Here is a 27750-nt window from a genome sequence, read left to right as displayed (position 1 = left end):
CTGGGCAGGGCAGGGTCTCCACTGATTCTCATGTGTTTGCTGAATGACTATGTGAAGCATCTGCAATGTCCTAAGATCTTAGGCTGTGGCAGTGGGTGGGCTAAGCCTTGTCTCTGAATTATCACCTTCAATCCCAAGGAAGGCCCAGCACTGACACCCCTCCTCCAAGCTGGCCGCCACGCATGGCCCCACTCCTCCCCCACCCTCCAGACCTTACTCTGACCCCACAGGTATGTGTTTGACTCTGGCTCTATCAGATTGGGAGCTCGTGGGGCCTCTAGGGGCCCTGCCTTGTCCAGTGTGAGGTAGGTACCAGGGGGGAACGGGAGGTAGGTTTGCTGAGGCACTATCCTCCTCCCCCGCCCCCCCCCAGCCTGACATCCTTCCTCCCCTGTTCATGTGCTCTCTGTGGCTCTCAGGGGCACCAAGGGCCTTCCCATCAAGTTGCCCACCCCAAAGGTTCCCCTGGACAGGGGTGGAGGGCAGAGAGAGGACAGGTGAGGCGGGCCAGGCCAGGTCTTTATTTGAGTTTGGGCATGATACGGATGAAGAGGATCATGCCGATGAAGATGAAGCAGACGATGATAAGCATGGCCCAGAGCAGCCAGTTGACTGACTTCTGTGTGTGCTGCTCCAGCCGCTCAGATTCTGTCTTCAGCTTCTCCAGGTTCTGGTCGGCCATCTTGAGTGAGTGCGACAGGGTCTGAGGGTGAGGTGGGGAGAATGTCAACAGGACTGGGTCCAAGTGTGGCCTCTTCCTACTGCACTGGAGCAAATCTACACCTCTTGGCCCTTGCCAGTGCTGTTTCCTCTGCTGGGAATGCCATTTTTGCCTTCTGCCAAACTCCTATTCATCCATTGAAGCCCCAGCCATAGAGACCTTCTGCTGGGAAGCCTTCTCTGACGCCCCAGGGCAGAAGCTTTAGAGTTCCCAGAGTCCTCATACCTGGTTGTCCTTCTTGATGACACTTTGGGCAGCCAGTGTGTGGGTCTTGAGGCTCCGTGCCAGGCCTAGCATCTCCTCCGCCAGCTTCTCCTGGAGGTTCTGGTGTCGCTGCAGGACGAGGTCTAGCTCGGCTGCTGACTTCTTCTCATCCCCTGGCCTGGGCCCTGCGACCCCACTGACCCCACAGATGGATAGACAGGTGGGTAGGAGGGGTGGTGGGGGGAGGAGGGAAGAAACGAACATGTTCTCAAGGAACCCAGAGGTTGTGGTTCCAGCCACTGCCCTGCTTGGGGCTGTTTCCCCTTTTTTGCCTTGGTTTCTGGGAAGAGCATCCTCAGAAGTGGCCTTTGATTGGTGGTTTATTTTTTTAATTTTAATTTAATTTTAATTTAAATTTTTGGCCACGCTGCACATCTTGTGGGATCTTAGTTCCCTGACCAGGGATTGAACCCGGGCCCTTGGCAGTGAGAGCATGGAGTCCTAACCGCTGGACTGCTGGGGAATTCCCTGATTGGTGGTTTAGATGCTTCGTGGTGACGCTTTAGTGGCCCAAGGTCTGTCCAACTCCCCTGCCCCCAATGCTGCCCAAGGGCTGAAGATACTCACATTCTCTTCCTCACATCCAGTTCAGGCTCTGGAAGCAAAACAGGCCAAGCAGGAAGAAGGAGAGAATTGGTTTGTTGTTTTCCAGCTTCCTGACCACTGCCTGGGATGTGTCTGCTACTCATAATGCCGTTTCTCATCTTGTCTGCTCCCCAGTGGGTGGGCTCCTGATCAGGCTTCCCTTCTAGGAAGTTTTCCTCATTTGGGCTCCCCCAGGTCCCAAGTCCTTCCCTCTAGCCAGCCTTGGCCCCTTGGGCTGGGAGTGTCCAACTTTGTTTCCTCTGGGGGCCGCTCCTCTGTCCTAGCACCGCTTCCAAGCATAACCCGGTAATGCCCCTGGACACACTCTCCCTGGGCTGTGGAAGACCCTGTGGGAGCCAGGTTAGGCGTGAGGTGTGGGGCAGCAAGGACACATGTCTGTCCCAGGCCTTGAGTCCTGTTCTGCTCAGGATGACTCACCTTCACTAGAGTCCTGTGGGAAAAAAGGAGAGGCACGAAGTCACCCACCTTGCCATGCCCCCAGACCTGTTCTGTTCTCTCTGCTCCCAGAAACTCCCCACCCTCAGTCAGGACCCTGGACAAGTCCTGTGCCCTCTGAGCCTCAGTTTTCTCATCTTTTTTTTTTGGCGGTACGCGGGCCTCTCATTGTTGTGGCCTCTCCTGTTGAGGAGCACAGGCTCCGGATGTGCAGGCTCAGCGGCCATGGCTCACGGGCCCAGCCGCTCCGTGGCGTGTGGGATCTTCCCGGACCGGGGCACGAACCCGTGTCCCCTGCATCGGCAGGCGGACTCTCAACCACTGCGCCACCAGGGAAGCCCAGTTTTCTCATCTTTAAACTGAAAACAATAGCTCATATTTTGCAGGGTTTAGCTGATCCACATAAAGTGCTCATAGAGGCATTTGTCATCCTATTTTACAGATGAAAAAACTCATCTGTGTGTGGTGAGGCAGGGGCCAAACCTTACTCTGGCCAACTCTGGGGCTTAAGCAGAGATGTGCCATTTTTGCCTTGAACCAAAACTCTTATTCATCTAGCAAAGCCCTGGCTGCAGTGCCTCTCTGTTGGGAAGCTTTCTCTGATGGTCCAGGGCAGAGTCTGTTGGGCCCCCTAGGATCCCTGCACCTGACAGTATTTGTTGTTCTGGCCACCCCCAGGCACTGAACTCCTGTCCCCAACCAAAGCTTCCCAGGGACCAGGGAGGGAGCCCTACCGTTCCTAGCAGCTCACTCCGCATCTCACTGGTGTACCGTGCCCGTGACTGTAGGTGTACTGTCTTCGTGGCAGGTACCCGTTCCCTGGCTGTAGTTGGTACTCGGCCAGGGGCCAGGAACTGGTTGGCTAGTGCCTTCTCTGAGGAGGAGGTCTGCAGAAGAGGGCAGAGGGGTCACCAGAGGGGCAGGTCCCAGATGAGCATGATGAAGGCTGAGGAGACAGAGGTGCCCCTTACTCACTAGCTTCTCTGCCTGCAGCATCCCCTTCAGAAAATCTACCTTGCGAGAATATTCATTGATCACCTCGGAGGCCGGTTTGCTGGAAGGGGAAAAGAGGAAACAGAAAACCTGCCCACTGTCCCCAGTTCAGGGAAGGGTCTTAGCAGGGAGGGACTGGAGACCAGGGATTCCGGACTCTACTCCCTGCCCCGGATTTGAACACTTGTGGCCGCCTGCACTCACCTCGCCTGTGCCTTCAGGGCCTGCAGCATGTCCTCGAGGGCTCCCACATACTGGGGACGAAAAGTGGGGTGTCAGCCCAGTGCCCCCCACCACCGTCGGGCTCAAAGGGATTAAAGCCACCAAGGGGCGGGGCCAGGTCGGGGGCGGGGCTGGAACGGGAGGAGCCAAGTATCAAGGAGGCGGGACCAGCTGGGCCCCAGGGAGGAGGCGGGGGAGCAGCGCAAACGGACGTGGCGGAGCCAACCGGAAGCGGCGTGGCCTCATTGGCTGGCGGGGTGGGGGAGTCGGGCCCGGTGGCCTCCGGCTGCGGGGACCACCCTCCGGGATTCGGGCTGTACGCGGACACACGGGCTTCCCTCACCTTTTCTAGACGCCACTCGTCCGGGTCCCGCTTCTCCGCTGCCATCGCCTCACAGCGGCACAACAGCCGCACCAGGTTCAGCTCCAGCCTCGACGCTGCCATCACCACCCAGCGGTTACCCGCCTCTTCCGCCGGCGCCATCTTAAGAGATGGCGGAAGTGTCTTTCATTGGCCTCCTTCCGGGCGGAAGTTCCCGGTTTGCTCTCTCATTCTTATTTGGGGCTCTCTCGTTCTTGTTTGGGCGTTTGCTCTTTCAGTCTTGTCTTGTTTCAATTAGAGGCGCCATCCAGTCCGTATTTACTCAGGACTCAATCGCTTGCTTATCCTCGCGAGCATCTTAACCCTTCCGGAAGGGCTGAAAGGGTCGAGTCCTTCGTTTCAGGCCCACGTGCAACGCGTGACATGCTCATTACTTACCCCCTGCTCAAAATTCCTCCCCCGCTCCCCACTCCTTTCTGGGTTCTTCCCACACTGAGCTCTTCCGCATCCAGGTAGCCTGGGGGAGATTCTCCTGGGGGAGAGGCTCTGACCTGGGATTTAGGAATCCGAGACTTAACGGGCTATGATTTCCAAACTTTTGCAGCTGTGATATCCCGTCCCAGCCCTGACTCTGACTCCACCTCCCACCGTGGCCTTCTACGAATTTCTTAAGTTTTTCTGGACCTGTCTCCTCCCTTGGGAAACCGGCAGTGTGGCAGTGACATGGGCTAAACCTGGGAGTGAGAGGTCACCCCCAATGCCCAGACCCCCATGGACAGAACCCCCCCACTTTGTCCCCAGGAAGCCAAGGCCCCTTGTTCGAGTCCTCCCTCCTGGAGTGGACAGGGTGAGGATGGGGGCTTCACAGGGACTGAAGCCTGGCATGCAGCCCTTAACCATCTCCCCATCTTTCAGGTCACCTGTGTCCAGGTCACACCGGTGGGCCTGGTGCCCTGTAACGTACCATGGATGAGACCAAACTCAGGGTGTTGATAAAGGGGGGCTCTACAGGCAGACAGGGCAGGGTCTGAATCCCAGCCCCGCCCCACCCCAGCTGTGTGGCCTTGGACTAGCCCACCAACTCTTCCTTGCATGTGCCATTGAAACTCCGGTTTGTCATGGTCTCCATCTCCCCCGCCCCAAAGGACCCACCTGCCAGCCAGTTCCCACAACTGCCCAGCTGGTTGTAACCTGGGAGCTCTTCTGTGGTGGTTGGGGGTGGTGGTGGTGGTAGTGTTGCTTCTGGTTGTAGTGGGTCCACCAGGACTGACTCCCCACACCCCACCCACGGCGGATGGCCCCATCAGTTGACATTTAAGCCCCAGCTGGGGAGAGGCTAGGTGTGACAGGAGGCAGCTCCCAGGACAGCAGGCTCTCCTCACTGAATGTGGCTCTGCCAGGAGCTGCCTGCTTTCCCAGCTTTCTGGATCAATAAAAAGAACTTCCAGCAAAGCCCACATCCCTTGTGTGAAAAGTATGTGTGAAATTCCAGCAAACAAACAGCAAAGTCGGTTGGAGGAACAAGGCAGCTCCTTCCAGGCAAGGGGCCCAATCTCTGCCCTGTACCCCTCTTGGCTGAGGCCGCAGGGCTGACCCCCACCTGCCAACCCCTGCTTTTTCAGCCTGGAGCTGGCCTGAATAGGAACTGCATGCAGACACTTCTCAGGCACTTTTTTTTTTAATTTCACATGGCCTGTGGGTGCCTCTTGTTCCAGGTCTGGGGCCATGTGTCCAGGTGTCTGGAGAGTGGGCTGAGCCCAGGAGGGGAGCCCCGCTCCGGAGATGCCAGATGTCCAGGCTGTCACTGTAGACTTGTAGGGACATACAACTCCAGGCCTTGCCCTCCCCACCCATGAGTGGTCCTGAGTTGCGGGCTCCTGTTCTGCCACATGGGGCGGGCAGTGCCAAGGGTGGCCTCCTCCAGCCTCCTGTGTCCAGGGCACAGTGGACCAAGGAGTGATGGCCACCTTCGAGTCTCCCTGGGATGTGAGGTCTGTGGTGCCTGGAGTGGAGGCTGCCTACCACCTCGTGTCCTGGCTCCAGCCAACAGTCTTGATCACTACGGAAGGCTCACTGTTCCCTCGAATGCCACCGGCCAGGTGGCCACTGCCGGGCCAGAATACGAGTCCAAGACAGACTTGGGGCAGTCAGGGGCCACAAGCGTCCAAACCTCTCGTGCAAGGTCCTAGCCCTCAGACTGTCCCCCGAGCTGTCCCTCAGTGTGGGTCTGAGCCTCCAAAGCTTCGCGGCTGTGTGGCCTTTACTCTGAAGACTCATGTCCAGGTTATAAGGAAGATGCAGGGCGTTAATATAAAAGTTTGTACATACACATATAAAAAAACAATTTGGTCTTCTGTTAAGGCTGTTACAGTTTAAAGTTATGTAAACCACGCCCAAAGAAACAGTGACCAGAAAAACGTACAAAAGGGGAGCTGGGAGATGCCAGGCTGCCCGCCATGATTCAGTTCTCTGGGCGGGCAACTCTGTGCGATGTAGGGGCTCAGCAAGGGCAGCCGGGCCTCAGCCGGCCTCTCCCTGCCTGCACTCACTTGGAGTTGGTGCCCACCTCACATCGCTCTTGGAGTTTTTCATTCCGGATCCTTCTCAGACCACTGAATGCTGGCTCTGGAGCTCTGGCACCCAGCTCTGGCACCGGGCCGTCCTTGGATTTGCGGACTCTGACAGCTGTGGGCCCTCAGCCATTGGCCTGGCCCGAGGCAGGGGGCAGGCAGTAGGTTGGGGGGTCCGAGTACCTCCGCTTGGTCCCAGGTGGCCGGTCGTCCTTGTCCAGGGGCTCCTGAGGGCCCTGAGTGGGCAGGTGAGTGCCGGGTGTGATATACACAGAGTGTACCTGGTCTGGGCGGCGAGCAGGTGGCTCTCGGCGCCTCACCGGGGTGGCAGCTTCCTGGGCACCTGGTGCCCGGCCAGGGAGATAGGAGGGCAGGCCGGGCGGGAGCTTGATGTTGGCCGTGGGCATGATGGGGGTCCGCCGGGGGGTCTTCACTCTAACCGTCATGAAGGACGACGGCCTTCGTCGAGGAGGGGCAGCCGCCTCGGGGAGGGGGCTCGGGGTGGGTGCGCTGGGGCAGGGGAGAGCAGGCGCGAGGGGCCCTTTTGAGAGACAGATGGCAGGGTTACTGCAGCTTCAGGGCCGGCAGACGGACCCTCGCCCGGGGGCCTGCTGGGTGTGGACATGGGAAGGAAAAAAGCAGACGCTACCTTAATACTGACCTTCCGAGGCCCCCCGCCCAGCCCGCTCTTCCAACAGGCTCTCGGTGCTAGCTGATGTCTCTGAGTCCAGGTTCTCTTCATCGGAGCCCCGAGGGTCCAGCTCTGGCAGCCGGTACGTGATGTCCTCCCTGGGGATGAGAGGGTCACAGTGTCCAAGGCTGTTCCATGGTTGAAGACTGCCCCCATGGAAAAGTGCCAGGCCAGTAGGGGACAGAGTAGGTCATCCTGGTCCTGGAGGGGACTCCCTGCTCCCAGCACCCAAAACCCAACCCCGAAAGCACACCTGGCCCAAAATGCCCCTGACTCAGTGAAGGTCATGTGAGGAAGGTGTCAGGCTGCTGAGGGAAGCCAGGCATCTGGCCTAGTACTCAGCTAGTGAGGGGCTCCTGCCTCAGGACCTTTGCACACGTTGTTCCCGCTGCCTGGAGTGCCCTACCCTATTCCTAAGACTAGGATGCCCAGGGGGCCTGGATTACACCTGTTCTCCTGCCATAATTTTTAAACAGCATCTCCGTTCATACTTCCATCTTGACCGGACAACAAACTGGTGGATCGCCCTAGCTAAGGCCAACTTTAAGACAAAGTTCAGGCATCACCCGTCTGTTTCCCTTCTCTCCCTATGGGCCACTGTGATTCCCTGTGGTCAAGCCAGGGGTTTAACGAGCTTAGGCTGTGTTTTAGGACAGCAGCACCCCGTGAGGTGGGCACTGGACCGCGGGACTGAGCCTAGCCCATTAGCTTCCTAACAGCCAGATTCCCTATAGTGGTGGTGGGGGGGCAGTGGATGGGGGCTGGACAGGGCGGCCGAGTGTGGCAAGGGTTCGGAGAGACACTTGCTTCTCCTCCTTGATGGACTGGATCCGCTCAATTAGGATCTCTTTCTCACGATCCTCTTCACCGCCGGCCACTTCCTCCTCTGGCAGCACCCCCAGCTCCTCCAGGCCACCGCTGCTGCTCATCCGGGTCTTGGGGTTCTTGATCTGCAAAGAGAAGCGGCAGGTCTGGCCAGCCCCTCTGGGTGGGTGGGGTCAGTGCTTGTGGCTGGAGAGAGGGTGGTGCAAGCAGCTCTGGGGGAGGTTAGTTCTGACATGGGTGGCTAGGCTTAGAGAGGCTTCTCCGGGGATCATGCAGGGACCGAGCGGCCGGCACGTGGTTCATTAGTCATCTTCACAGGCAATCAACAGGCAATGGGTTTCCCCCAGCATGCACTTCCAGAAGGTTAGGACACGCTCGGTCTATCCTACGAGGACCCTAGGGGTTGAGAGGAACCCCAGCATGCACCGCACTGGGAGACATGCGAGGAGGACCCACCGTACGTGTACATACCAGGACCCCCTCATAAGGAGACGAAAACCCCAGTTTGAGAGGCCAGGGCTGGGGGAGAGATGAAGAGTGGGTGACCACACAGGGCCATGACCAGGGCACAGGCGCTAGTCATGAGCATAAGGCCACGTCTGACTGTCGGGACAAGGACAGGATCCTCCCACAGGAGCCCGGGGACGGGCCCCTTATCCCTCTACCCCCCACTGTGAGGCCACTTCTGCTGTGGCAACGTTCCCCTGTGGGCGGGGCCCAGGTCAGCCCGGGACATGGCTGGAGGATGACCAGGACCACCACCAAGTAGGTGACAGGACCCCCACTGCTGAGAGCGGCAGCTGGCCTTGAGGCTGAGCTAGGATGGTGGTCTTTTGGCCGAGGTGAGGAATCAGCCCCTAAACATGCTGCCACGAGGCCCCAGGTCAGGCTGCCGGTGGCCCAGGGTGTGCTGGGAGAGTGTGCTGGACGGATAAGTGAGACCCCGCCCAATGTCCAAACCCCGCCCACCGGTCCCCACTCCCACTTCGGGGGCCCCGCCCCCACCGATGTCCCACCCTGCGTTGCTCACAGCGTTTTGTCGCAGAAGAGAGAGCCTCCGGAAGGCGATGCTCTCAGCAGCCTCCAGCTGGGTGATCTCCTCCATCTTCACTTTGTACTTCCTCATCTGTTCTTTGATCAGCATCTCCACGCACCTGTGGAGAAGGCGACTCAGCTACCGCCTTGGGGGTACGGTCAGCATGGGGGCCTGCATCTACGGAGATGCTGGCCCGAGACTGGGGCATGGTGGCTGAGACAGAGACCCAGAGACCAGGCAGGGCCACGGACATGGCTGTGGCTCCCATCGTGGCCCCAGTTCACTCACTGTGTGACCTCGTGTAGCTCACCCCACCTCTCTGAGCCTGAATCCTTGTCTTAATAAGCCTCCTCGTTTGAAGGAGGAAGTACAGTACCATGGAGGTGGGGTGATTTGTCCCAGGGGCTGCAGGCAGCTGGCCCCAAGGGCTCTAAAACTGCACTGTGACCCAAGGCACATGTGCTCAGTGGTCAGGGCCAGCCTCAGTGGTCAGTACCGAGGCAGGGAGGGTGTGGTGGGACCGGATGGACTCAGACTGGATGAAGAGGCAGTCATGACTCAGGTTTCCCATTGTCATGACCACATAAGAAAAAACATGCTGGAAGCAAATCCGTCAACAGCATACCGCTGCCCAGGTAATGTCAGGGCCACACTGGACTCTCCTCCACTCTGCCTACCAGCAGCTGTTCACTGATCTCTTGAGTGTGGCCCGCGGTGTGGGGTGTGCACTGTCAGGCGTAGCCCTCAGGCCTTCCTGTGCTTTGCCTCCTGAAACCGCCTTGGGTGACAGGTTCTTATTTTTACAACTCGAAGTCTAAACACTGTCCTTTTAGTGATGGATGTCTGCTGACCTTCTGAGTTTTTTTTTTTTCTCTTAATTAATTTTTATATTTTGGGTGCGCTGCGAGGCATGCGGGATCTTAATTTCCCAATCAGGGATCGAACCCGTGCCCCCTGCAGTGGACGCACGGAGTCCTAACCACTGGACCACCAGGGAAGTCCCTTTCTGAGTTCTTTTGAGGCACTTCCTGTTTTTCGTGCTTTCTAAAAAAAATTTATTTATTTAGCTGCATCGGGTCTCAGTTGCGGCACGTGGGATCTTAGTTGTGGCATGCATGTGGGATCTAGTTCCCTGACCAGGGATCGAAACTGGGCCCCCTGCATTGGGAGCACGGAGTCCTAACTGCTGGACCACCAGGGAATTCCCTTGAGGTACTTTCTGAGAACTTTTTTTTTTTTTTGAAGCACTTTCTGAGAACTTTCAAAGATCGTTTGTGGGGAAGAAGGAACCTTGAGACAACCGCTTCTGTTTGCTGCAGGCTCTCACTGCTCCCAGAGGCTGGGAATGTGGGGCTTCACCATCTGCCCCTCACCCTGGACAGAAGATGAGGGATTTCTCCCCTTTTTTGGTTTTTCACCCTCAAGAGAACTCAGAAGTGATGCTCTTGCTGCTTGAGGAGATGCTGCCAGGTCTCCACCTGGGTCTGGGCATGTGTGAGCCCTACGATGCCACCAGGAGGCCAGGCTGCTTCCTGTCCCTCGTCTGTCAGAAGAGCCCTGCTCGCCGCTCACAGCAGCCACCGCACGTGCAGACTTCATTAGAAGTTCGGTTTTAGTACAAAAGTCACGTGTGTTCATTAGAAAAGAAAGAAGGGTGGGGAGACCAAACGAAGTTTACCCAGGACCCCAGTGCTCAGGACACCTCCTGGGGCCGTTGTGATCGGGCTGTGTTCTTCTAGACTTTCCTCTGCAGGCACATTTACACGCTACCGAGGCCAGGCCAGTCCCAGGATTCTGGAGAGGGCTCTCCTCTTTCGTTTGTGGGATCCCTGGCTCGGCTGCCCCGAGTGCATGTTGCGGGGTGGCGGCCAGCCGGTCCTGGTACTCACGTGGTGATTTTGAGGACGTCCTTCATGCTGGTTAGCGGGTCCGAGTTGTCGGGGCAGCGCAGGAGGCAGGGCGCAAAGATGATGGCCAGTGCGCTGGGTGACATTCGGTTCACGTCCTCAAGCAGGGCCACCCTGTGGAGCGAGCGGCAGTTAGGGGGTGGCCACAGGGAGCCCCAAGGCCAGAGTCCAGATCCCGGGAAAGTGCTGCTGCAGCCGGGAGGTGAGAAACGCTCGCTCCTGCAGGGTGGAGAGGCGCCACGAAGAAGCCGGGGGCCCCCTTCTGGACCCCCCAGTATGGGCTCACGTCCTGGTGTGGAGCCACCAGAGAACGCCAGCCCGGGGAACGCCGTGGGGTGGCTCTTGCTGGGACCCCACCCCCCAGAGAACGGGGCAAGAGGACGGCAGGCACTTGCTTGACCAGGTGGAAGATGAGCCTCTCCAAGGAGTTGTGGTTGGCTTCTGGTAGGTGCTCCAGGACGGCGTAGATGGCGGCCAGCTGCTCCTGCTTCTCTGGCAGCTCTAGGAGGGTCCTGGGGGTCAGCTCCCTGCGGCCCTCACCCGACAGGCCCCAGGGCACCGGGGAGCCTCCCACTGTCTGGGGCCCGGTTTCTCAGCTGGGGGCACGGGGGTCCGTCCTCCCTGACCGGCCACAGCACGTGCTCGAGGCTCTGAGCCCCGACCTCGACCAACCTGCCGGCTCTCGCCACAGTGGGACTCACCGACGGCGCGGAGGAAGTCGCCGTACTGGGCGAAGGTCATGAGGGGCTCGGGCAGCTCCCGCAGCCACTGCTTGAGCACCCCGGTGATGGCGTGGATGGGAAAGTTCTCCAGTTTGACTGCCGTGGGGTCTGCGGGGAGGGCGCGGCAGCCGGTGAGCTCGGGGAAGGCAGGAGGGCCGAGCCTGGAGCCCCACGCGGTGCCCTCCTGCCCTTGACACCTACCTGTCCGCAGCACCCACCTGTCTGCAGCGCCTGCCGGAGCTCCCTCGTGCGGTTGGCGGCACCCGACTTGCGGTAGAGGCCCTCGGTGTACAAGCCGTGCATCTCCACGTGTTCCAGAAGCTTCTCCAGCACGATGGGCACTGAGACCTTGTCGCTGGTCAGGCTGTCCACGCACACGCCAAAGTGGCCCGGCTCAGTGCCTGGCTCGATCTGCGACGACGGGGATGGGGGTGAGGGTCAGGCCTGGGCTGGTTGTCCTCCCTGTCACCCGCCCCCCTCAGCCCGGCTTCCTCTGTGGCCGCCACCCCCCGTGCTCCTCGTCCTCTCTTGCACGGCTGCCAGAGGTGCCGGGCTGTGGAGGTCCCCGGATGGCTGCTGGCAGGGGGTCCCTGTGTGAAGTACCACAGTCCCCTCCGCCCAGCTGATCCTGGCTTGTGCCAGCCCGTAGGACCCCGCCTCCCTCGTGCAGGGTAGGGGTTTCCTTCCACCTGGAGGGGGGAAGAGCAGGGCCAAGGCCTGGGGTGCACACACAAGCCTGGCCCCAGCTTTGGGGGACCCTCTGGGGGCTCTGACAGGACCGGGGTGCGCTCTGCTTCGGGACCAGCCCCTCCCACCAGCTCCGTGCTCCCACCTGACACCCAGCCTTGGCCTTGCACCTAGCACACCCTTCTCCTCCACATCTCTCAGAACGGCCTCCCCCAGGTGTTCTGGAGAGTTCCCGGCCCCAGCAGGCTCACCTTCTTCCCACTTGTGTAAGAGCAGTAGGTCTGAATCTTGTGCACACACTTCTTGTGGCAGGTCATCTTGCACACTAGGAGGTCATGGTGGGGGAGGGGGAGAGGGCGGTCACTGACGCGCATCGGGGACCCATGGGTCCCGTGGCCGCCTGTCCCCGTGTCTCAGGACAGTGACAACTGCCTGGGTATTTACGATGGACACGGAGTGGCGGGCTGCTCCTCACACAGGGGCCAAGGGGAGAGGTTACCCTGGCCCGAAAAGAAAGCCAACCCTGACTGGTCCTGGCGGGAAAACTGCAGTGCTAGAGGACTCCTGACCCAGCCTGGGCCCCTGGGGGCTGACTGGCTCCCCACCCGGCCTTGGCCACCTCCTGGCTGCCTGACTGGGGGCCGGCTGGCTCACCCTGGGCTGCACCTGGCTCTCAGGGTCCCTGTGGGGACTGACTGGCCTTGCCTGGCACATGGGGGAGGGGCCAGCACTTCAGGCAGTGAGAGCAGCATGAACAAAGACCCGGAGATACGGCCCAGGGTGACTTGCCCAGGTAGGCGTGCAGAGGGGAGGCTGCGGAGTTGGGGGGGGGGGCCTGGGGGTCAGTTGAGGACCGGCCCCTGCCCCAGCGTGACAGCGGGGCGTTTGAGTGGGTGAGGTGCGGCCTTACTGCCCCTGTGGTGAGGGGCAGTGCTCTGGGAGGATCAACCCTGTAGCTGGGGTGAAGGCCCGGGTGCACCGTGAGGGGTTGGGGACATGGTGGGGGGTCAAGGGGTGTGCAGTGGGAGTCGGGGGGCCTGGGGGGGGGCGGTCAGGGGCACGGTGGGCGATCGGTGGGCGAGAGGCACTCACCGCTGCAGAGCAGGGCCTTGTCCATGAGCCAGATGTAGGAGAGGCACTGCTCGCAGGACTGGGGGATGCTTACTTGGTAGCTGGCGAACACGTGCCCGTTGTGCTGCTGGACCTGCAGCAGTGGGGGAGGGGGGCCGAGTGGGAAGGTGGACCCCCAACGAGGTGGCCACGGGGCCGCACAGTGGGGACGCTGCCTGCGGCATCTCAGGACCGGGGGCCCTTAAGGCCGAGTAGGAAAACACACACCCGCCCGCGTGCACATGTGCACACACAGACATGCGCACACCCGTGCACGTGCACGCGAGAACACACATACTCACAGCACGTTCCTGCTTCCGCTTCTTCTTCTGAGCTTTGCTCTGCTGTGAGGGAGCACAAAGGCCAGCTCTGTGTGGGGTCCCCTGGGGACACCCCCACCCCAGCGACGTCCTGGCGCCGGGACCCTCCCTCGCCTGGAGCGGTAGCACCCACCTTGGGAGGCTCGAAGTCGTTCTTGGTGTGCCCGCGGGTGAACTCGTCCAGCAGCGACTGGAAGAGGTTGAGGACCAGGTTGGTGTCCTTCTCGCCGCGCTCGGCCGCCAGGTTGCTCACGACGATCTGGTAGTTCTCCATCAGGTCCTTGTAGCCGACGTGGATCTTCCCGTTCTGTAGCAATGCAGGGTGTGAGCCTCTGTGAGACAGACAGACGGGGGTGCCCGGGGGAGGGCACGGGGTTTGCCGCGGGGGCCCTCCCTGGGGCTGGGGCTCCACGTACAGGGACGGAATACATGGTCTTGAGGTTGCTTCGGAACTTCTCGGTGGCTTCGATGAATAAGCTCTCGATGGGAGTCTTCTGGGAACGCAGGTCATTTATCTGGAGAGGAAGGGAGAGGTGTGCTGACCCCACGTGACCTCAGGCCGGGCATCTGGGCGGCCATAGCTCCGCCCCATCCCAAGTCCTTCCCTGGCTCCCCTGGGCTTGCAGGGAAACATCCCGGCCCTCTTGCCAACCCTGATGTGTCGGAGATCACTCACTGTGGGTGTTGAGCAGCACCCCTGGCCTCCCCCACCAGATGCTGGTAGCTTGTGAGGACTAAAAACATCTACTGATGTTGCCATGTGTCCCCTGGGGGCAGACTCACCCCTGGCTGAGAAACACTGGTTTAACTGGGGCCCTTCCTGCCGCCCCACCCCGGCGCTCAGTGCCCGGCTGTGCTCCAGGACGGGGGCTGCCTCAAATGGCCTGGTCATTTCACCATGCCTCCACCCCTTAACTGTTCCTGTCAGCCCTCTGTCTCCTTCTGAAGCTCTCAAACACCACACTGTTTGCTGTGGGACTGCCTGCGGCTGGGGCCATGAATACCCTGAGTGCAGGCTGTGATTTCTTCACCTCTGTCTCGCACGCTAAGTGCTCAATCATTGCCTGGAACTGAACGCATTTTGTAAAAGTGTGTGCTAAGTAAAATAATTTGTTCGCGGTCAGCTGCAGCTGAGCGGCAGGACAAGGAAATGTTGCAGGACCTACAGGAGCAGCCTGGCAGGACACCTGTCAGGTGCCTTGCCTGGAAGATTATTCTGGAGGCTAATGCTTCCTTTTTCTCATGTGTGTGAGAAAGTGGGCCACTGCCCCCAAGGGGCGCTCTGAGACAGCAAACCACGTGTCTTTCAACAGCGGATCTCAAACTTCCTGGGCAGGAACTGCAGGACAGAATGCCTCTGCTGGGCGCCCAACCCACGTGTGCACATGCATGTGTGCTCTAGATGATTCCGGCAGGGCCGGGGGTCCCAGAATCAGGTGATGCAGGTGTGACTCGCTTCCACACGTTCTGTGCGGCCCCCATAATAAGACACACATTTTGTAGCAAAACGTAAGCATCCCCACCGAGCAGGATGAATGTAGGCTACAAGCGACCTCTCGGGAACCCCTGCCAGGTTTTACAGAAAAGCAGCTGATGCCAAACTTAGGAACAAGGGTGTGGTTTCCAGAACTTTCTGTGTGTTGGAACCGTGGACCTGGACTTTCCATTCGCGCCTGATAAAGGCTTTGGTGTGACGGTTTGCAAAACTGCCAGGTGGTTTGCAAAACTGCCAGGCTCTCTGGGGAGGCCCGGGGCCCCGGCTGGCCCACCTTGTTGAGCAGGAACTCATCCAGGTACTTGAGCTCGTTGGCGTTGGTGATCTTGCGGAACACCGACTCTCGCCACTTCTCTGACACCGTGATTTTGCCAATCTTGAGGTTCCGGTTCTTCTTCCCTTTGCCTCCTGGCTCCTTGGCGTGCTTCTCGCCGGCGGCGTGGCGGTGCTGGTGGCTGGAGGGGGCTGGGGAGGGGGCGGGAGGCAGGAGAGGCTGGTAAGGGCCGTGGGTTCCTGGGGAAGACTCAGGTTGGCCTCTGGGGCATGGTCACAAGTGCAGAGAACCAGGGACCTGTGCTGTCACACACTGAGGTCCGCGGCCAGAGAGCGCCTCTGGGGATGGGGACCAGTCCCAAAGCCCTGCAGCCAGGGCTTGGCCCACAGCTGACTCAAGGCCCCATCTGGAGACTGTCCTCAGGGGCCCCAGTGGCTCTGCTGTCTGTCCCTGAGGCTGCGGGAGACCAACCTTCTAGATTCTTCTTCATGGCGGCGGCTTCCAGTACGACTTGCCCGGGTACTGTGTTCTCTGTCTCCTCTGTGCCCTCCAGGCTGTACTTCTTATCCTTGTTCTTATGCAGGAAAAGTCTCTTAAACGTGGATCTGTAGGACAAAGTAAGGGATTCCGCTTAAGCCTCAGGAAATGAAGGCAGATGTGAGGCCAAACAAGGGTCCACTTACTGTAATGAGAAATAGCCCTCGTCTTGGTTATCATTGGAAGGGGATGCCACTAAAAATACGGTTGATCTGTGTGAACTGACAGGGGAGTCGGGCAAAAGAGCGAGATGCTGAGCAGATGTCACAGCGTGACCCCATTTTCACATTAAAAAAAAAATTACCCCCCCGTCCCCTCCCCCAAGATTCTTTTATAGGCACAAGGTTAGGGGAAAAAAACCTCAAAGAATAAATAGCAAATCATGTACTATGGATACTGGGCATGTGATGGGGTGAATGGTGGCTCCACCCAAAAGGTATGTCCATGTGCTAACACTCAGGGTCTATAAGCATGATCTTATCTGGGAAAATGGTCTTTGCAGATGTGACTAAATGCTATGGACTGAATATGTGTCCCCCCATATCTGTATGTTGAAGCCTAACTCTCAGTGTGATGGTGTCGGGAGGTGGGGCCTTTGGGAGCTGATTAGGTCATGAGGGTGGAGCCATCATGAATGGGATTCATGCCCTCATGAGAGACCCCAGAGAGCTCCCTCACCACTTCCGCCATGTGAGGACCCAGCAAGAAGAAGGTGTCTATGAATCAGATATCAAATCTGCCGGCACCTTGATCTTGGACTGCCAGCCTCCAGGTCAGTCTGTGGTGTTTTGTTACAGTAGCCCGAATGGACTAGGACACTAAATGAAGGATCTCAAGATTCTGAGTCATCCTGGATTACCCAGATGCGCTCTAAAGCCCATGACAAGTGTCTTTATAAGAGACAGAAAAAGAGAAGACACAGGGGAGAGACGAATGTCATGTGAAGACAGAGGCTGAGATTGGAGGGGGGGTGATGCAGCCACAAGCCAAGGAATGCCTGGAGCCCCCAGAAGCTGGAAGAGGCAAGGAAGGATCCTCCCCGAGATCCTTTGGAGGGAGCACGGCCCTGCCCACACCTTGATTTCACACTTCCGGCCTCCAGAACCACAAGAGAGTAAACTCCTATTGTTTGAAGACACCCTGTTTGTGGTACTTTGTTGTGGTGGTGGGGTCTCCTGAAAGTAGGGGGCTCTCTCCTCCCACTGCAGCCCGTTCCTCACCGTCCTCAGGCTCCCGTCCTGAGTTTGGGTCAAAGCTCCCCCGTCCCAGGGCCCAACCTCTCTGCTCTGTGAACAGAGCACTGTGGCAGAGGCTTTCTGGGGACAGAGCCTTGGCCCAGTTTTTGCTATCTAAGGACCAAGGAGGGGTTCCTGGATGTGGGGATGGAGAAGCTGGGAGCTGGTTCTCATTCCATAAACAGCCAAATGGACACTGTCTGTCTGTGGCCTCAGAGGAGGTGACCCACACTGGCTCTAGGTTTCAGTGGGAATCATTTCACCCCAATGTGGCCACAACCTGAGCTCCGCGTGGGTTTCTCCTCACGGAACTGCTAAGCGAACGTCTCCCCAAAAGAGCTTCATATAAGTGCAGTCGGCTTATGGGAATTTCCTGGTGGTTCAGTGGTTAGGACTCTGTGCTTTCACTGCCAGGGCCCAGGTTCAATCCTGGTCAGGGAACTAAGATACTTCAAGCCGTGTGGCCAAAAAAAAAAAAAGTGAGAAACGTGTGATCAGCTTAGGAGATCAGACTGCTCCGGGACTGGAGGACCTGGACACCCTGGGTGTCCTCTGGTGGCCTGAGCCCACACCCCAAAACCCCACACTTACTTAGAATCGACGGAGCCTGGGGACAGCCCAGCATCTGTCCCCAAGGATGCGTCACCCGACTTCTTCTTCTGGATGGCCAGCTTCTTCGTGCTGGGCTCCCCGTCCATGGTTTCTGCAGAAGGCTGTAGGGGAGGGGGGCTGGGTAAGCAAAGGCAGGCGCCCTCTCCGGAGGGAAGGTGTGGGTCCCGGTGCCACCATGCATTCTATCCACCGTTCCCTTCTGGTGGTGCTTGGACCCTCAGGGGTGAGAGCTGCCGCCTAAAGCTTTACCTGAGTCTTGGTCTGGGACGGGGACGAGAGGAGCCTGGAGACGTCGCTCGTGGATAAGGAAATGCGCCTCTCCCTGCGAGATCACAGAAATGTGGCTTTTACTGACAAGGGTGAGTAGGAGACATTTGGGGTTGCCATGACTGAGAGGGAGAGGGTAGTGCTACTGGCATCTGGTGGGCGGAAACCAGGGATGCTGTTCTGCCCCCCACCGTGCCCAGGACGGCCCCCACCACAGAGATCGAGACGGCCCCAGGGGTCCACTGTGCCAAGGCCGAGAAAGCCTGCCCTAGCAAAAGGCCTGCATCTTCCTCCATCTCTTTATTCCTTTGGACAGGCAGCCCTCTGGGACAAGGGGCTGGTGATTCGGAGTCACCAATATTTAGCCAACTGGGGTCCGAGTGTGTCGAGAGCTGCTCTTTCAGCCTCTGGGTGCGTGTAATCAGTCCCACTGTTGATGAGGAAACTGAGGTCCAGGCAGGCTGGGGAGGGGGGGGACCTCAACCCAAGGGACCACTTTCCACAAGGCTGGAGGCTTTCTGTGTGAACTGGGCTCATTTGGACAGGGGCTTCAGGGTTCCCGGAAGGTGCCTCGTCTTCCCCGAGCCTCTCCCCACCCCCTGGGCCCTTCTTCCTTGGGGCTCCTACCCACCTGGTGTCAGCTCTCAGGCACAGAGCCTCACGCGTTTCTGGGATGCGTGGCGCTGCCTCGGTCCTGCTCCAGGCTTTGGTTATGTAACCCCCGACCCTGCCCGCCCACCCCAGCCCTTGGAGAAAGGAGGGTACAGGGCTTACTTTGTGGGCGTGAGGGCGACCCCCTCGGCCCGGTGCCGCTTGCTGAGGTCCAGGGACTGGCTCAGCACGGTGCTGGGGCCAGCGGTCATCAGCTTCTTGCCCCGCCACAGCTCCACGGCGCTGGCCAGCCGCTCGGCGTCTGGGTCCCTGTACCGCTGAATCTGGGTGGAGCCTCCTGGGCTCTCGGGCCTGTCCTGGGCCCTCGGGCCAACCCCCAGCTTGCTCTTGTCCTTGGGAGTCTCCGGGGTGGCACCGGGGGCCGGCACGCCGACCCTGCTGTCCAGGGCCAGGCTGGTGGGTCGTTCCACGTGGCCGGGCCTGGGGCTCCCGCCCTGGGCTTCAGCTGGGACCAGGCTGCCCGGCGTGGGCTGCGGGGGCTCCTCGGGCTGCTTTTCAGGAGGAGCCAGCCCTGTGTCCGTCCTCGCGTCCCGAGGGCTTTCATCTTCTCTGTCCTCCTTTCTGTCTTCTGCGAGGCTCTCTTGTGGCTCTGGGATGGCCCTTCCAGAAGGTTCTCTGAGGGCGTGCTCTTCCTTACAGGACTGGATGTGCTTGTTCTGGAGCTTCACGTGCTCCAGCCCCCTCTGCCGGCGTGACTCGCGCTTCTCCCGGCTGCTGGGCACTTTCTCGTGACTTTCGGCTGCGTTTTTCTGGGCTGGGGGCGCCTTCTCCGGTCGGGAGCTCTCCACGGGGGACCCGTCACTGGGCCACGCCTCGGGCTCCAGCTCCAAATGCTCGCCGTCCTTGGATGGTTCTGGGCCCTGCGAGGGCTCCTGCCCAGCTGCCCAGCCCGGCCCGGTCTCTGCTGTTTCCTGTTTGGCGGCTCGCTGGGCTTCCCTCTCCTTCTCTGCAGCCTTCTGCTTCTCTGCCACCATCTGGCTGAAGCTGGTGGGGGGAAAGTGAAGGGAGTGCTTTCAGGAACAAATCCACCCAGGGCGTTGGGGACCCCTTTTCTACCTGCAGGTGCAGGGGTGGGGGGCCAGGTGGCATGTGGCGAGACCCTGGCCCTCAGAGATGCTTCTGGAAAGGCAGAACCTCCTCAGTCAGGGAAGGGGGAGACACGGAATGGCCTCTTGTTGTCATGGCCACCTCTGCCTGGCTGGTTCAGGGGAACCTTTATCAGGTCTGTTGTGGGAGGGATCTGTTCAGAACCCTCTGAATTCCTTTGGGGTCCCTGTCCTGGTGGATTCCCAGGCTTCGTGTGTGAGCGGGGGTGAGGGGAGCCCCCTGATGGCTGGTCCTGGTGGCCTGAACCCTCCAGCTCTGAATCCAGGTGCCCTGCCAACCTGCCTGGGGTGGGCAGGTGCAGTGGTGGTGCGGGGGTCCCTGGCAGAGACTGAGTACCGCCAGTGGTGACCTGGGGTTTTGCCAGTAGGTGCCACCTACCAGCCCTGGAGCATCCCTCTAGGGTCCTGTGTGCCCAGATGGCTAGATGCCTGCCAGCCCCTCCTCAGCCTCCCTGTGTCCAGACAGCTCCACTGGCCAGACGGTGTCTCAGGCAGCCCTTCGGTGAGTGGAATGTTCTGGGGGGCGGGGGGGGGCGGGGGGCTTGGTCCCATTCTGCTCACCTCCTGCGCTGCAGGTGCCCCCGGCAGAGGCTCTGCAGACGGATGATGGTCTGTCTCTGGAGCTGGTAGGCTGCCCGCTGCCGGTAGCCCCTCCATGCGGCCTGGAGGTACACTGCTGCCTGTGTCCTCTCCAGTGCCCGGCGGACGCGGTAGGACCGCCAGCAGGCCTGAGAGTGGAGGGGGCATTCAGGGGCTGGGAGGGCGAGACCCCGGCCACCCCCGCCCCCGGCCCCACGGGCCCCCTCAGGACCTGGATGGTGACGGCCGCCCGCCTCATCTGTAGGAAGTGCCTGCGCTCCAGCACCATCCGGAACCAGCTCTGCAGGAGCAGGATCTTCCGCACGACCTCCCGGTGCAGTGTCTCCTGCAGGGCCTGCCGCTCCGTCTCCTTCAGGAAAACCTAGCAGGGAGTGGGCACAGGAGGGGTCAACATGGCCTCCAGAACCCCTGTACTCGACAGGTCTGCTCAGCCCACCCCGGGATTACGTGAGACCAAGCTGGTGTGCTGACTGACCTGACCTGACCAAGGGGAGGTTTTTTTTTTTTTTTTTTAAATATTGAGATAGAATTCCCAGAACATAAAATTAACCATTTAAAGTGAACAATTCAGTGGCATTTAGTACATTCACAATATTGTGCAGCCATCACCTGGATCTAGCTCTGAAACATTTCCATCACCCCAAAGGGAAACTCCGTGCCCATCAGCAGTCATTTCCTAACCCCCCTCCCCCAGCCCCTGGCAACCACTAATCTGCTTTCTGTCTCTATGGATTTACATGTTCTGGACATTTCATATTAATGAGATCACACAATCTGTGGCCTTTTGTGTCTGACTTCTTTCACTCAGCATGACGTTTTCAAGGTTCATCCACGTAAGCGTGTATCAGGGCTGAATAATACTCCACTAAGTGAATGGCCCACGTTTTGTTTATCTATCATCTGTTGATGGATACATGAATTATTTCTACCTTTTGGCAAGTGACTAGTGCCACTATGAACATACATGTACAAGGATTTGTTTGCACATCTATTTTCAGTTCTTTTGGGTTGATACCTAGGAGCGGAATTGCTGGGCCACATGGTAACTCTATACGATTAACCTGTTGGGGCACTGTGAGGAGACTTGTCACATCTGGTAGAGCCCTGTTGGGGAGCTGCCAGACATTACAAAGGTTACTGACTAGCTCCTGAACATCCTGTGCTATGGTGTGATGGTCTGATGCCTGAGCCCCACACCTTAGGTCTGCCCCTCTGCCTTCCAGGAAGAAATAACGTGCTGGGTGCCAAGAAACGCACTTCCTCAGCAGAGCCCCTTATTTTTCAGTGAGTGGCTTGGGCCATGGGAGGACCCTGTGTGTAGCAGAAGGTGGGGTACAGTTTGCAGCCACCCTGAGGGGTGCAAACACTGACCTTGGTCTTGCCGATTTGGTAGCTCCTCTTGTCTATGTCCATCTTCTCCAGCAGGGCAGAGATAACCTCCCTGCAGGGCTGGGCATTCTTGGGCAACAGTACCTGGAACTGCTCCGTGAAATCCTGGGTGATTTTGGCCGAGAAAGGAAAATCTGCGTTAGTGTTTCTGCCACCCGACAAGAAGACGGGGCTCCAGCAATTCTCTGGTCAAGCCGAGTTTCTGAAGGCAAAACTTGGTTTGATGTGAACAGTACTGACAAAGCTAAAATCTTGGACTTTCTGAAACAGTCTAAAGCTTAAGAAAGACTGTCGCAGACACAGAGCACCGATCTTTCAGTCAGTCAGTGAGTGACCACTGAGGACCTGCTGGGTGCTGGCGTTGTTGGGGGGCAGCCAGGAGATGGAGCTGCTCTTGGGGGGCCCACAGTCTGGCTCATTAGAAGGCTGAACCATAGCTGGAGGCATGTCCCCACACTGCCCTCGCTTTTCTGGCCTCATTGCACGGCATGCGGGATCTTAGTTCCCCAACCAGGGATAGAACCTGTGCCTCCTGCAGTGGAAGCGCAGCATCCTAACCACTGCACCACCAGGGAAGTCCTAAGGTATGCCCTTTTTAAGTAAACAATTACGCGAAATTTTTAAGAGCGAAGCCATTAATGAGACACACCAGCATTTTCTCCCTTTTCGGTAATTTGCCTTTCCTATTTATGTAGGATCAGAAAGATGACATTCCCATTCTGTGGATGAAAAAGGGAGGCATGCCACAATGAAGCCATGTCCCTGAGGCCATACGGGTAAAGCCTGAACGGGGACCACGTGCTGCCGCCTCTGGTTTCAGGCCCAGTGCTCGAGCACCACACAGCTGCTGCCAGCTCCCAGCATGAGCCAGGGGTTCTCAACCTGGGCCATGTGGACCCCTGGGGACATTCAGTGATACATGGAGACATCTTGGGTTGTCAGAACTCAGGGGAATAGTGTTCCTGGCATCTTGCGGGTGGAGGCCAGGGATGCTGCTCAACACCCAATGGTGCACAGGGCGGCCCTCACCACAGAGAATGACCCAGCCCCAAGTGTCAACGGTGACGTGGTTGAGAAACTGCTGTAATTTGGTCTTCACCAATGTGAGGTTACTGGTGATCTTCTGTGTTTCTAGAAAGCCCAGGGAGTCATCTCTGAAGTCATCACCTCCTTGGGCCTCAGTTTCCATATTGGGAAAATAGGAAGCAGGGCCCCCTTGCTGCTGGTTGACAGAATAAAAGAGCTGGGTATAAAAGTGTGTATTACAGAAGATGCTCAATAAAGGGCCGACCTGCACAGGGATCTGCTTGTACAGTTCCCTCTTCCCCACTTGGTTTAACACACCTCTTGCGAGGCACTATGTCCCCGACCATGAGAAAAGAATGATCTGGTACAAATGCCAACAGTGCCAGCCAGTGTGAAGAAACCCTAATGGAAAGTAACCTGCCAGGCTCATGCTCCATAGACGCGCTCTTTCCGGAGGTGGCTAGTATCCCAGGCAGCCATGCATGTGCACGACAGCGTCCTACCTGGAACGTGTACTTGGCGCTGTAGCCCGACCTCCGGATCCGCACGGTCTCCAGCATGCCTGTGTAGCGCAGCTGCTGCAGCACCAGCTCATCATCGAAACACAGCTCTTTCTGAAACAGGATTGAGCAATCAGGGCAGATGCCTGTAGGTGGCTGGGGACAGGATCCCTGGGAAGAGGTGTCTATTCCCACGTGACTGCCATCCCTCGGGACTCCAGATACGGATGCAGTCAGGGCACACCTGTGGGCTGGGGCTGATCTGGGAATGTCCCCAACCTGGCAGGCGCGGGCACCTGCAGGATCTGTTTTTTTTTTTTTTTCCTTGCTCCAGACGTTTTTTTGGGAATAAAGACATGGGGCCACTCAGCAGTGATGCCTAAGGCATTCATCTCTTCTAGAAAACTTGGCCATCTGATCTGCTCTATTCCCTGTTGTCCGGGAGACAGATGCCACTACTCACTGCCTCACTCAAGAGAATTTGCTGCAAAGAGTTATTTCCTAAAGGCCCCTTTCCAAACCTGTTAAACTCATACCCTGTGCCACCTATCAGGGTGAGTAGTGGGGATTCGGCAGACAGAACACACTGCTGGGCCCCCCGTGGGAGGTGTCATAGGAGAGGGGACCCTGGGCTGAGTCCTGAGGGCTGAGTAGAGGACAGGCAGGGGGGGCGGGCAGGGAGCAGCTGGGTGAAGGCCCGAAGGAGGAAGGGGAAGCCAAGGGATGGACAGGGATGCAGAGAGATGCTTGCTGATGGAGGGGTGGGGGTGAGGGGGAGGAGGGGCTGAAATAAGGCTGGATCAGTGAGCTTCCAGCCCAGAGCTCAGGGGCCTGGACTCCATGCTGGTGGGGGTTATTTTAAGTGGATGGAGGGGAGGGAATGGCATGAGGGGAGGGATGTCATGATTGGGTTGGGGGGGGCTTCTGGTATGTGGTGGGCTCTTGGAGACAAGGGATTCTACTCAATACACTAAAAAGCATAGCATAGGGCCCCCTACAGCAAAGAATGATCTGCAGCCATGGCCCATGTCCAAAGCAGGTGCTGATGGAGCGTTTCCCGAGTTGCCCAAAGCTGAGGCAAAATCCGAATGGGTGGAGAAGACAGGCCTCATTCTGCTGCTGGTGGAAGGTGGGGAAGGGGGACAGAACTCTCTGAGATGCCACTGGGGGACCAGGAATGGGACAAGGGAGGGGAGACAGAGTGAGTCCAGGTCCTCGCCTGGGGACGGAAAGCCGTGGCACCTGGCAGGGCCAAGCTGGGCTCTGGACGTTAGCAGAGCGTCCCAGGAGCAGGGGAGAGGCAGGGAAACAGGAAGAGTAGAGACAGAGAGCGTGGGTGAACAGAGTTGCCAAGAGGCACTTGCTCAGAGATCGGTTTGTGCCTGGGAGGGAGCCCAGGTCCCAAATGGCCTCCAGCAAAGTCCCTGAGGGGATGGAGTGGCCGGTGGACCCCTGGGGAGAAGGAAGCCTGGCTGCAGGGGCTGAGCCCGCCACTGTTGGCCCCCACTCGTGCTCTGTCTTTCCAGAAAGTTCAGGATGAGCGGCAGGCTCTGTTGCCTGACTTCAACCTCTTCCTTCCAGCACATTCTCTGCACTGATTGCCTTTGGGATATATCTGAAGAGCACCCCCGACCTGTCCCTCTTCGGACAGACTTTCTCTGGAGCCCCGCCATGTTCCAGAGGACGTCTCTATTCTTGGCTGGTCACCAGGTTGCCCTTGCTGCCTCCTGCTGACCCCCTCTACCCCCGGCTACAGCACACGTCTACAGTTCCCGAAACCTGTGTGGACACTTGCTTCCTTGAGGACTCTCCTGACCAGCCCTCCCTGCTCCCAGCACCGCCCACCGCCCCCCACAACAGGAACACCCCTTGCCGAGCCACCAGACCTCGGCTTGGCTTTCACTGCCCCCGAGACGTGGGAGCCCCTCACCTTCTCGGCGTTGGAGCGGATGCAGCGGATGAAGAAGGGCTCTGCCTTCCCCAGCGCCTCCAGGAGCTTATTAAGGGATGTCTGGGGAGAGAGGGGGAAGGTGCTGAGCTGGGACCCCCAAGAACACACTCCTCGGTGGGAGGGGAGCCAGGTCACCTGCCTGTATCGGCAGCGGGGCATCCGTGCTAATGTAGGACATGGGAGGTTGCAGCGCGACATTCTGACCAGAGGCTGTGCTACCCCGGGGAGCCCCCAAGGGAGCTGAGGGGTCCCCATGGCTGAGAGCCACCATCTTCCCAGGGCCCTCCTGCTTCTGTCTCAGTGCGGGGAAGGTGGTGGAACCAGATAGACTCTTTCTGGGATTTAAAACACGGGTCAGCCTCAGAAGGGACCATGGATGCAGTGGCTTTAGTCTCTGGCCTGCTGCTTCCAAAAAGGATTTGTGGTAGTTCCTACATGGGGTAATTAAAAAAAAAAAAAAAAAAAAAAAAAGGGCCAGCGGCCATTGGACCCCACTGAAAAAAAGAAAGAAAGTGTCCCTGAGCTTCCTGGCAACCAGGTAAAAAAGGGAAACATGACCTAAGGACACAGTTTGGTGGTCACGTCAACTCACATGCTGATTCATGACTCTTTTAACTTGGTGGTTCTCAACCAAGGGTGATTCTGTTACCCCAGGGGAATTTGGCAAGATCTGGAGGCTTTCTGGTTGTCGTGACTGGACAGCGCTGCTGGTATCTGGTGGGTGGAGGCTAGCGATGCTGCTGAGCGTCCCACAACTCATAGGACGGCCCCCACCACGGAGGATGACGCAACCCCAAATGTCAAGCTCTGACGAGGTCAGGAGCCCCCGGGATAACAGTAGGCTGCCTGTGTTGGGTTTGTTTTGACCCAGCCACGTGAGTGTCAGGCTGAGTTCAGCACTGCCTCCTGCCCCCTTGGGCCACCTACCTGGAACTGGGCGCTGATGCTGGGCGGCTTCTTCTTCTTGTGCAGGTGCAGCAGGGACTTGGTGGTGCGGTCGTGCAGGGTCATACTGATGATGAGTTTCAGGGATTTGGAGTCCAGCAGGTTCTAGGATAGAAACACAGGGTCCGGCCTGCCCTCCCAAAGCCCCAGCGGGCACTGGGAGACCTCTCGGACGTCCCCGGAGTCACAACAATGCCCCTCCCAGGTGGCAGCTCTGAGGCTCAGTCTTGGGGTTGTGCTGTCAGAGACAGGGTGGGGGCAGGTGGGCCTGGTGGTGGTGACAGGGGGACTGAACCTGGGCTGTGTCCTGTGGATGGCGCTGCCTCCGGGCGGGCTGGTTACAGCCTCTTGTGGCCCGAGTGCCCAGAAGCCAAGAGCTACAGAGTGCTGGCTTCCTTCCTCGCAGCTCAAGGAATGCCAAGCACCCCGTGTTTCCACGTGCGCTCCTCCGGCCAGCTCTCCCTCATGGGCCAACCCTTACTGTCGCTGATGAGGGGGACTAGCGCTGTCCCACCTGTTGGCCAGACCTGTTGGCCCACCTGTTGCTATATACTCTCCGTCTGCACGCTGTACGTAGAGACTAGACAGAACGTCAGGGTGCACTTGACCCAAGGCCGGCTGCTGGGGTCTTGGCTGCCAGCGGTGCACAGCTGCCCCCTTCCTGACAGGACCACCCTGACTGAAGGGCCTCCTCTCCCTGGATGCCCACGAGGTGCTGCAGCCATCCCACCCTCTGGAGGTGGCTTGCAGCTAAAGACCCCTGATGTGGGGATATGACAGAAGGGTCCCATTGCCTCTCGGCGAGATAAGCTCTGTGGTAAACACTCCTGGGCTCCCCGGGGGATCAGGCTGAGCCCACCTCCTGGCTCAGTCCTGACCCTGCCCAGACTACTTCCCCCTCCCTCCCCCCACTTCGGGTTTCTCCTGGGAGCTCCCCCTTAAACACCACTTGTGCAGAGATCCCCATCACAGGCCCTGCCTCTAGGAAACCCAAAAAAAGACACCTCTGTATCATTTCAACAGGAGACACTGTTTTCTAGAGGGGAAGGGGGAGATGATAGGAAAGGGAAGGAATCAAAGAAGCTTGAGAAGTTAAAAGTCACCTCCCGCCCCCCCCCCCCGCCGCCCCAGTTTTCCAGAAAAACTTGAACCAGGCGCTTGCAAGGCAGTGTCAGACGGTGTCGCACGTGTTTACCTTTGGAATGATCTGCTTTTGTTTGATACCTTTACTTTTCCTGTCAAAATATTAAAAATGGTTTTGTGAACAGAAGGAACACGATGTCTGGATCTGGGTTAGTTCAGCAAGCCACACCTTGCGGGTTAGATGGAGTGAGAACAGAGAGAGGAAGAGAGTCCAGAGGCACAAGTGCAACGAGGCCGCCGCCTCGCCGGGGACCTGGTGGGCTCCCCTGCACATGTGTGGGGGACTGTTGCTCCTGTGACTGTGCACACCGGCCTCACTGGGCCAGCGGCTGCCCCTGGGGTGGCAGGAGCACCTGGTCTGGGGGCCACTTGGTCTGGGAGCAGAAGGGCTGGCTGGTCATCTACAGGGCAGAGCACAGGGCTGGCTATGGGGGAGCTGGGATCTCACGGGACGATGGTGGGATGCCCCACATGGGGCTTCGGGGGATCCCGCGAGGCTCTGACGCCTACCAGGTGTCCCAGCTCTATTTGCTACACGTTGGCAAACATCAAGCCGTCCGCAGAGAC

The 27750-nt window shown here is 58.5% G+C and overlaps 2 protein-coding genes across 5 annotated transcripts in view; both read right to left on the bottom strand.

The window, feature by feature from the left end:
- Positions 1–520: 520 nt before the first annotated feature.
- On the bottom strand, positions 521–3725 carry USE1 (unconventional SNARE in the ER 1; the record flags this gene model as incomplete). Of its 2 annotated transcripts, none has more annotated exons than XM_082649976.1 (8): positions 521–703; positions 947–1121; positions 1553–1580; positions 2009–2021; positions 2761–2913; positions 3002–3080; positions 3224–3273; positions 3585–3725. In XM_082649976.1, the coding sequence occupies 8 exons, from the start codon at positions 3723–3725 to the stop codon at positions 521–523; spliced, it is 822 nt and encodes a 273-aa protein (XP_082506102.1). The 2 variants fall into 2 exon arrangements, with proteins under 2 accessions (XP_082506102.1, XP_082506103.1); XM_082649977.1 differs by having other exon boundaries at positions 3041–3080.
- Positions 3726–5240: 1515 nt separating this feature from the next.
- The window catches only part of MYO9B (myosin IXB), an 89544-nt gene continuing 67034 nt past the window's right edge, over positions 5241–27750 (bottom strand). For 2 of the 3 annotated variants that reach the window (XM_082650456.1, XM_082650457.1), the window contains exons 16-41: positions 27236–27275; positions 26023–26145; positions 25075–25155; positions 23148–23258; positions 21601–21723; positions 20441–20590; positions 20191–20357; positions 18626–19507; positions 17834–17906; positions 17564–17685; positions 15672–15805; positions 15201–15391; positions 13848–13946; positions 13565–13738; positions 13414–13455; positions 13094–13205; positions 12253–12326; positions 11533–11725; positions 11294–11422; positions 10988–11093; positions 10575–10706; positions 8680–8803; positions 8121–8168; positions 7628–7774; positions 6795–6918; positions 6141–6674 (exon numbers count right to left, since the gene is read on the bottom strand). In XM_082650456.1, the coding sequence (XP_082506582.1) occupies positions 6259–6674; positions 6795–6918; positions 7628–7774; positions 8121–8168; positions 8680–8803; positions 10575–10706; positions 10988–11093; positions 11294–11422; positions 11533–11725; positions 12253–12326; positions 13094–13205; positions 13414–13455; positions 13565–13738; positions 13848–13946; positions 15201–15391; positions 15672–15805; positions 17564–17685; positions 17834–17906; positions 18626–19507; positions 20191–20357; positions 20441–20590; positions 21601–21723; positions 23148–23258; positions 25075–25155; positions 26023–26145; positions 27236–27275 (4117 nt within the window). In that variant the 3' untranslated portion in view covers positions 6141–6258. Of the gene's footprint in view, positions 6675–6794; positions 6919–7627; positions 7775–8120; positions 8169–8679; positions 8804–10574; positions 10707–10987; positions 11094–11293; positions 11423–11532; positions 11726–12252; positions 12327–13093; positions 13206–13413; positions 13456–13564; positions 13739–13847; positions 13947–15200; positions 15392–15671; positions 15806–17563; positions 17686–17833; positions 17907–18625; positions 19508–20190; positions 20358–20440; positions 20591–21600; positions 21724–23147; positions 23259–25074; positions 25156–26022; positions 26146–27235; positions 27276–27750 lie in introns of all 3 variants that reach the window. The other variant, XM_082650458.1, reaches the window with a different exon arrangement.

This window comes from Grampus griseus, assembly GCF_964374135.1.
Source record: "Grampus griseus genome assembly, chromosome: 3".
NCBI lineage: Eukaryota > Metazoa > Chordata > Mammalia > Artiodactyla > Delphinidae > Grampus > Grampus griseus.
The sequence above is the reverse complement of the archived record's forward strand: the minus strand, read 5'-3'. Positions and strand labels throughout refer to the sequence as shown.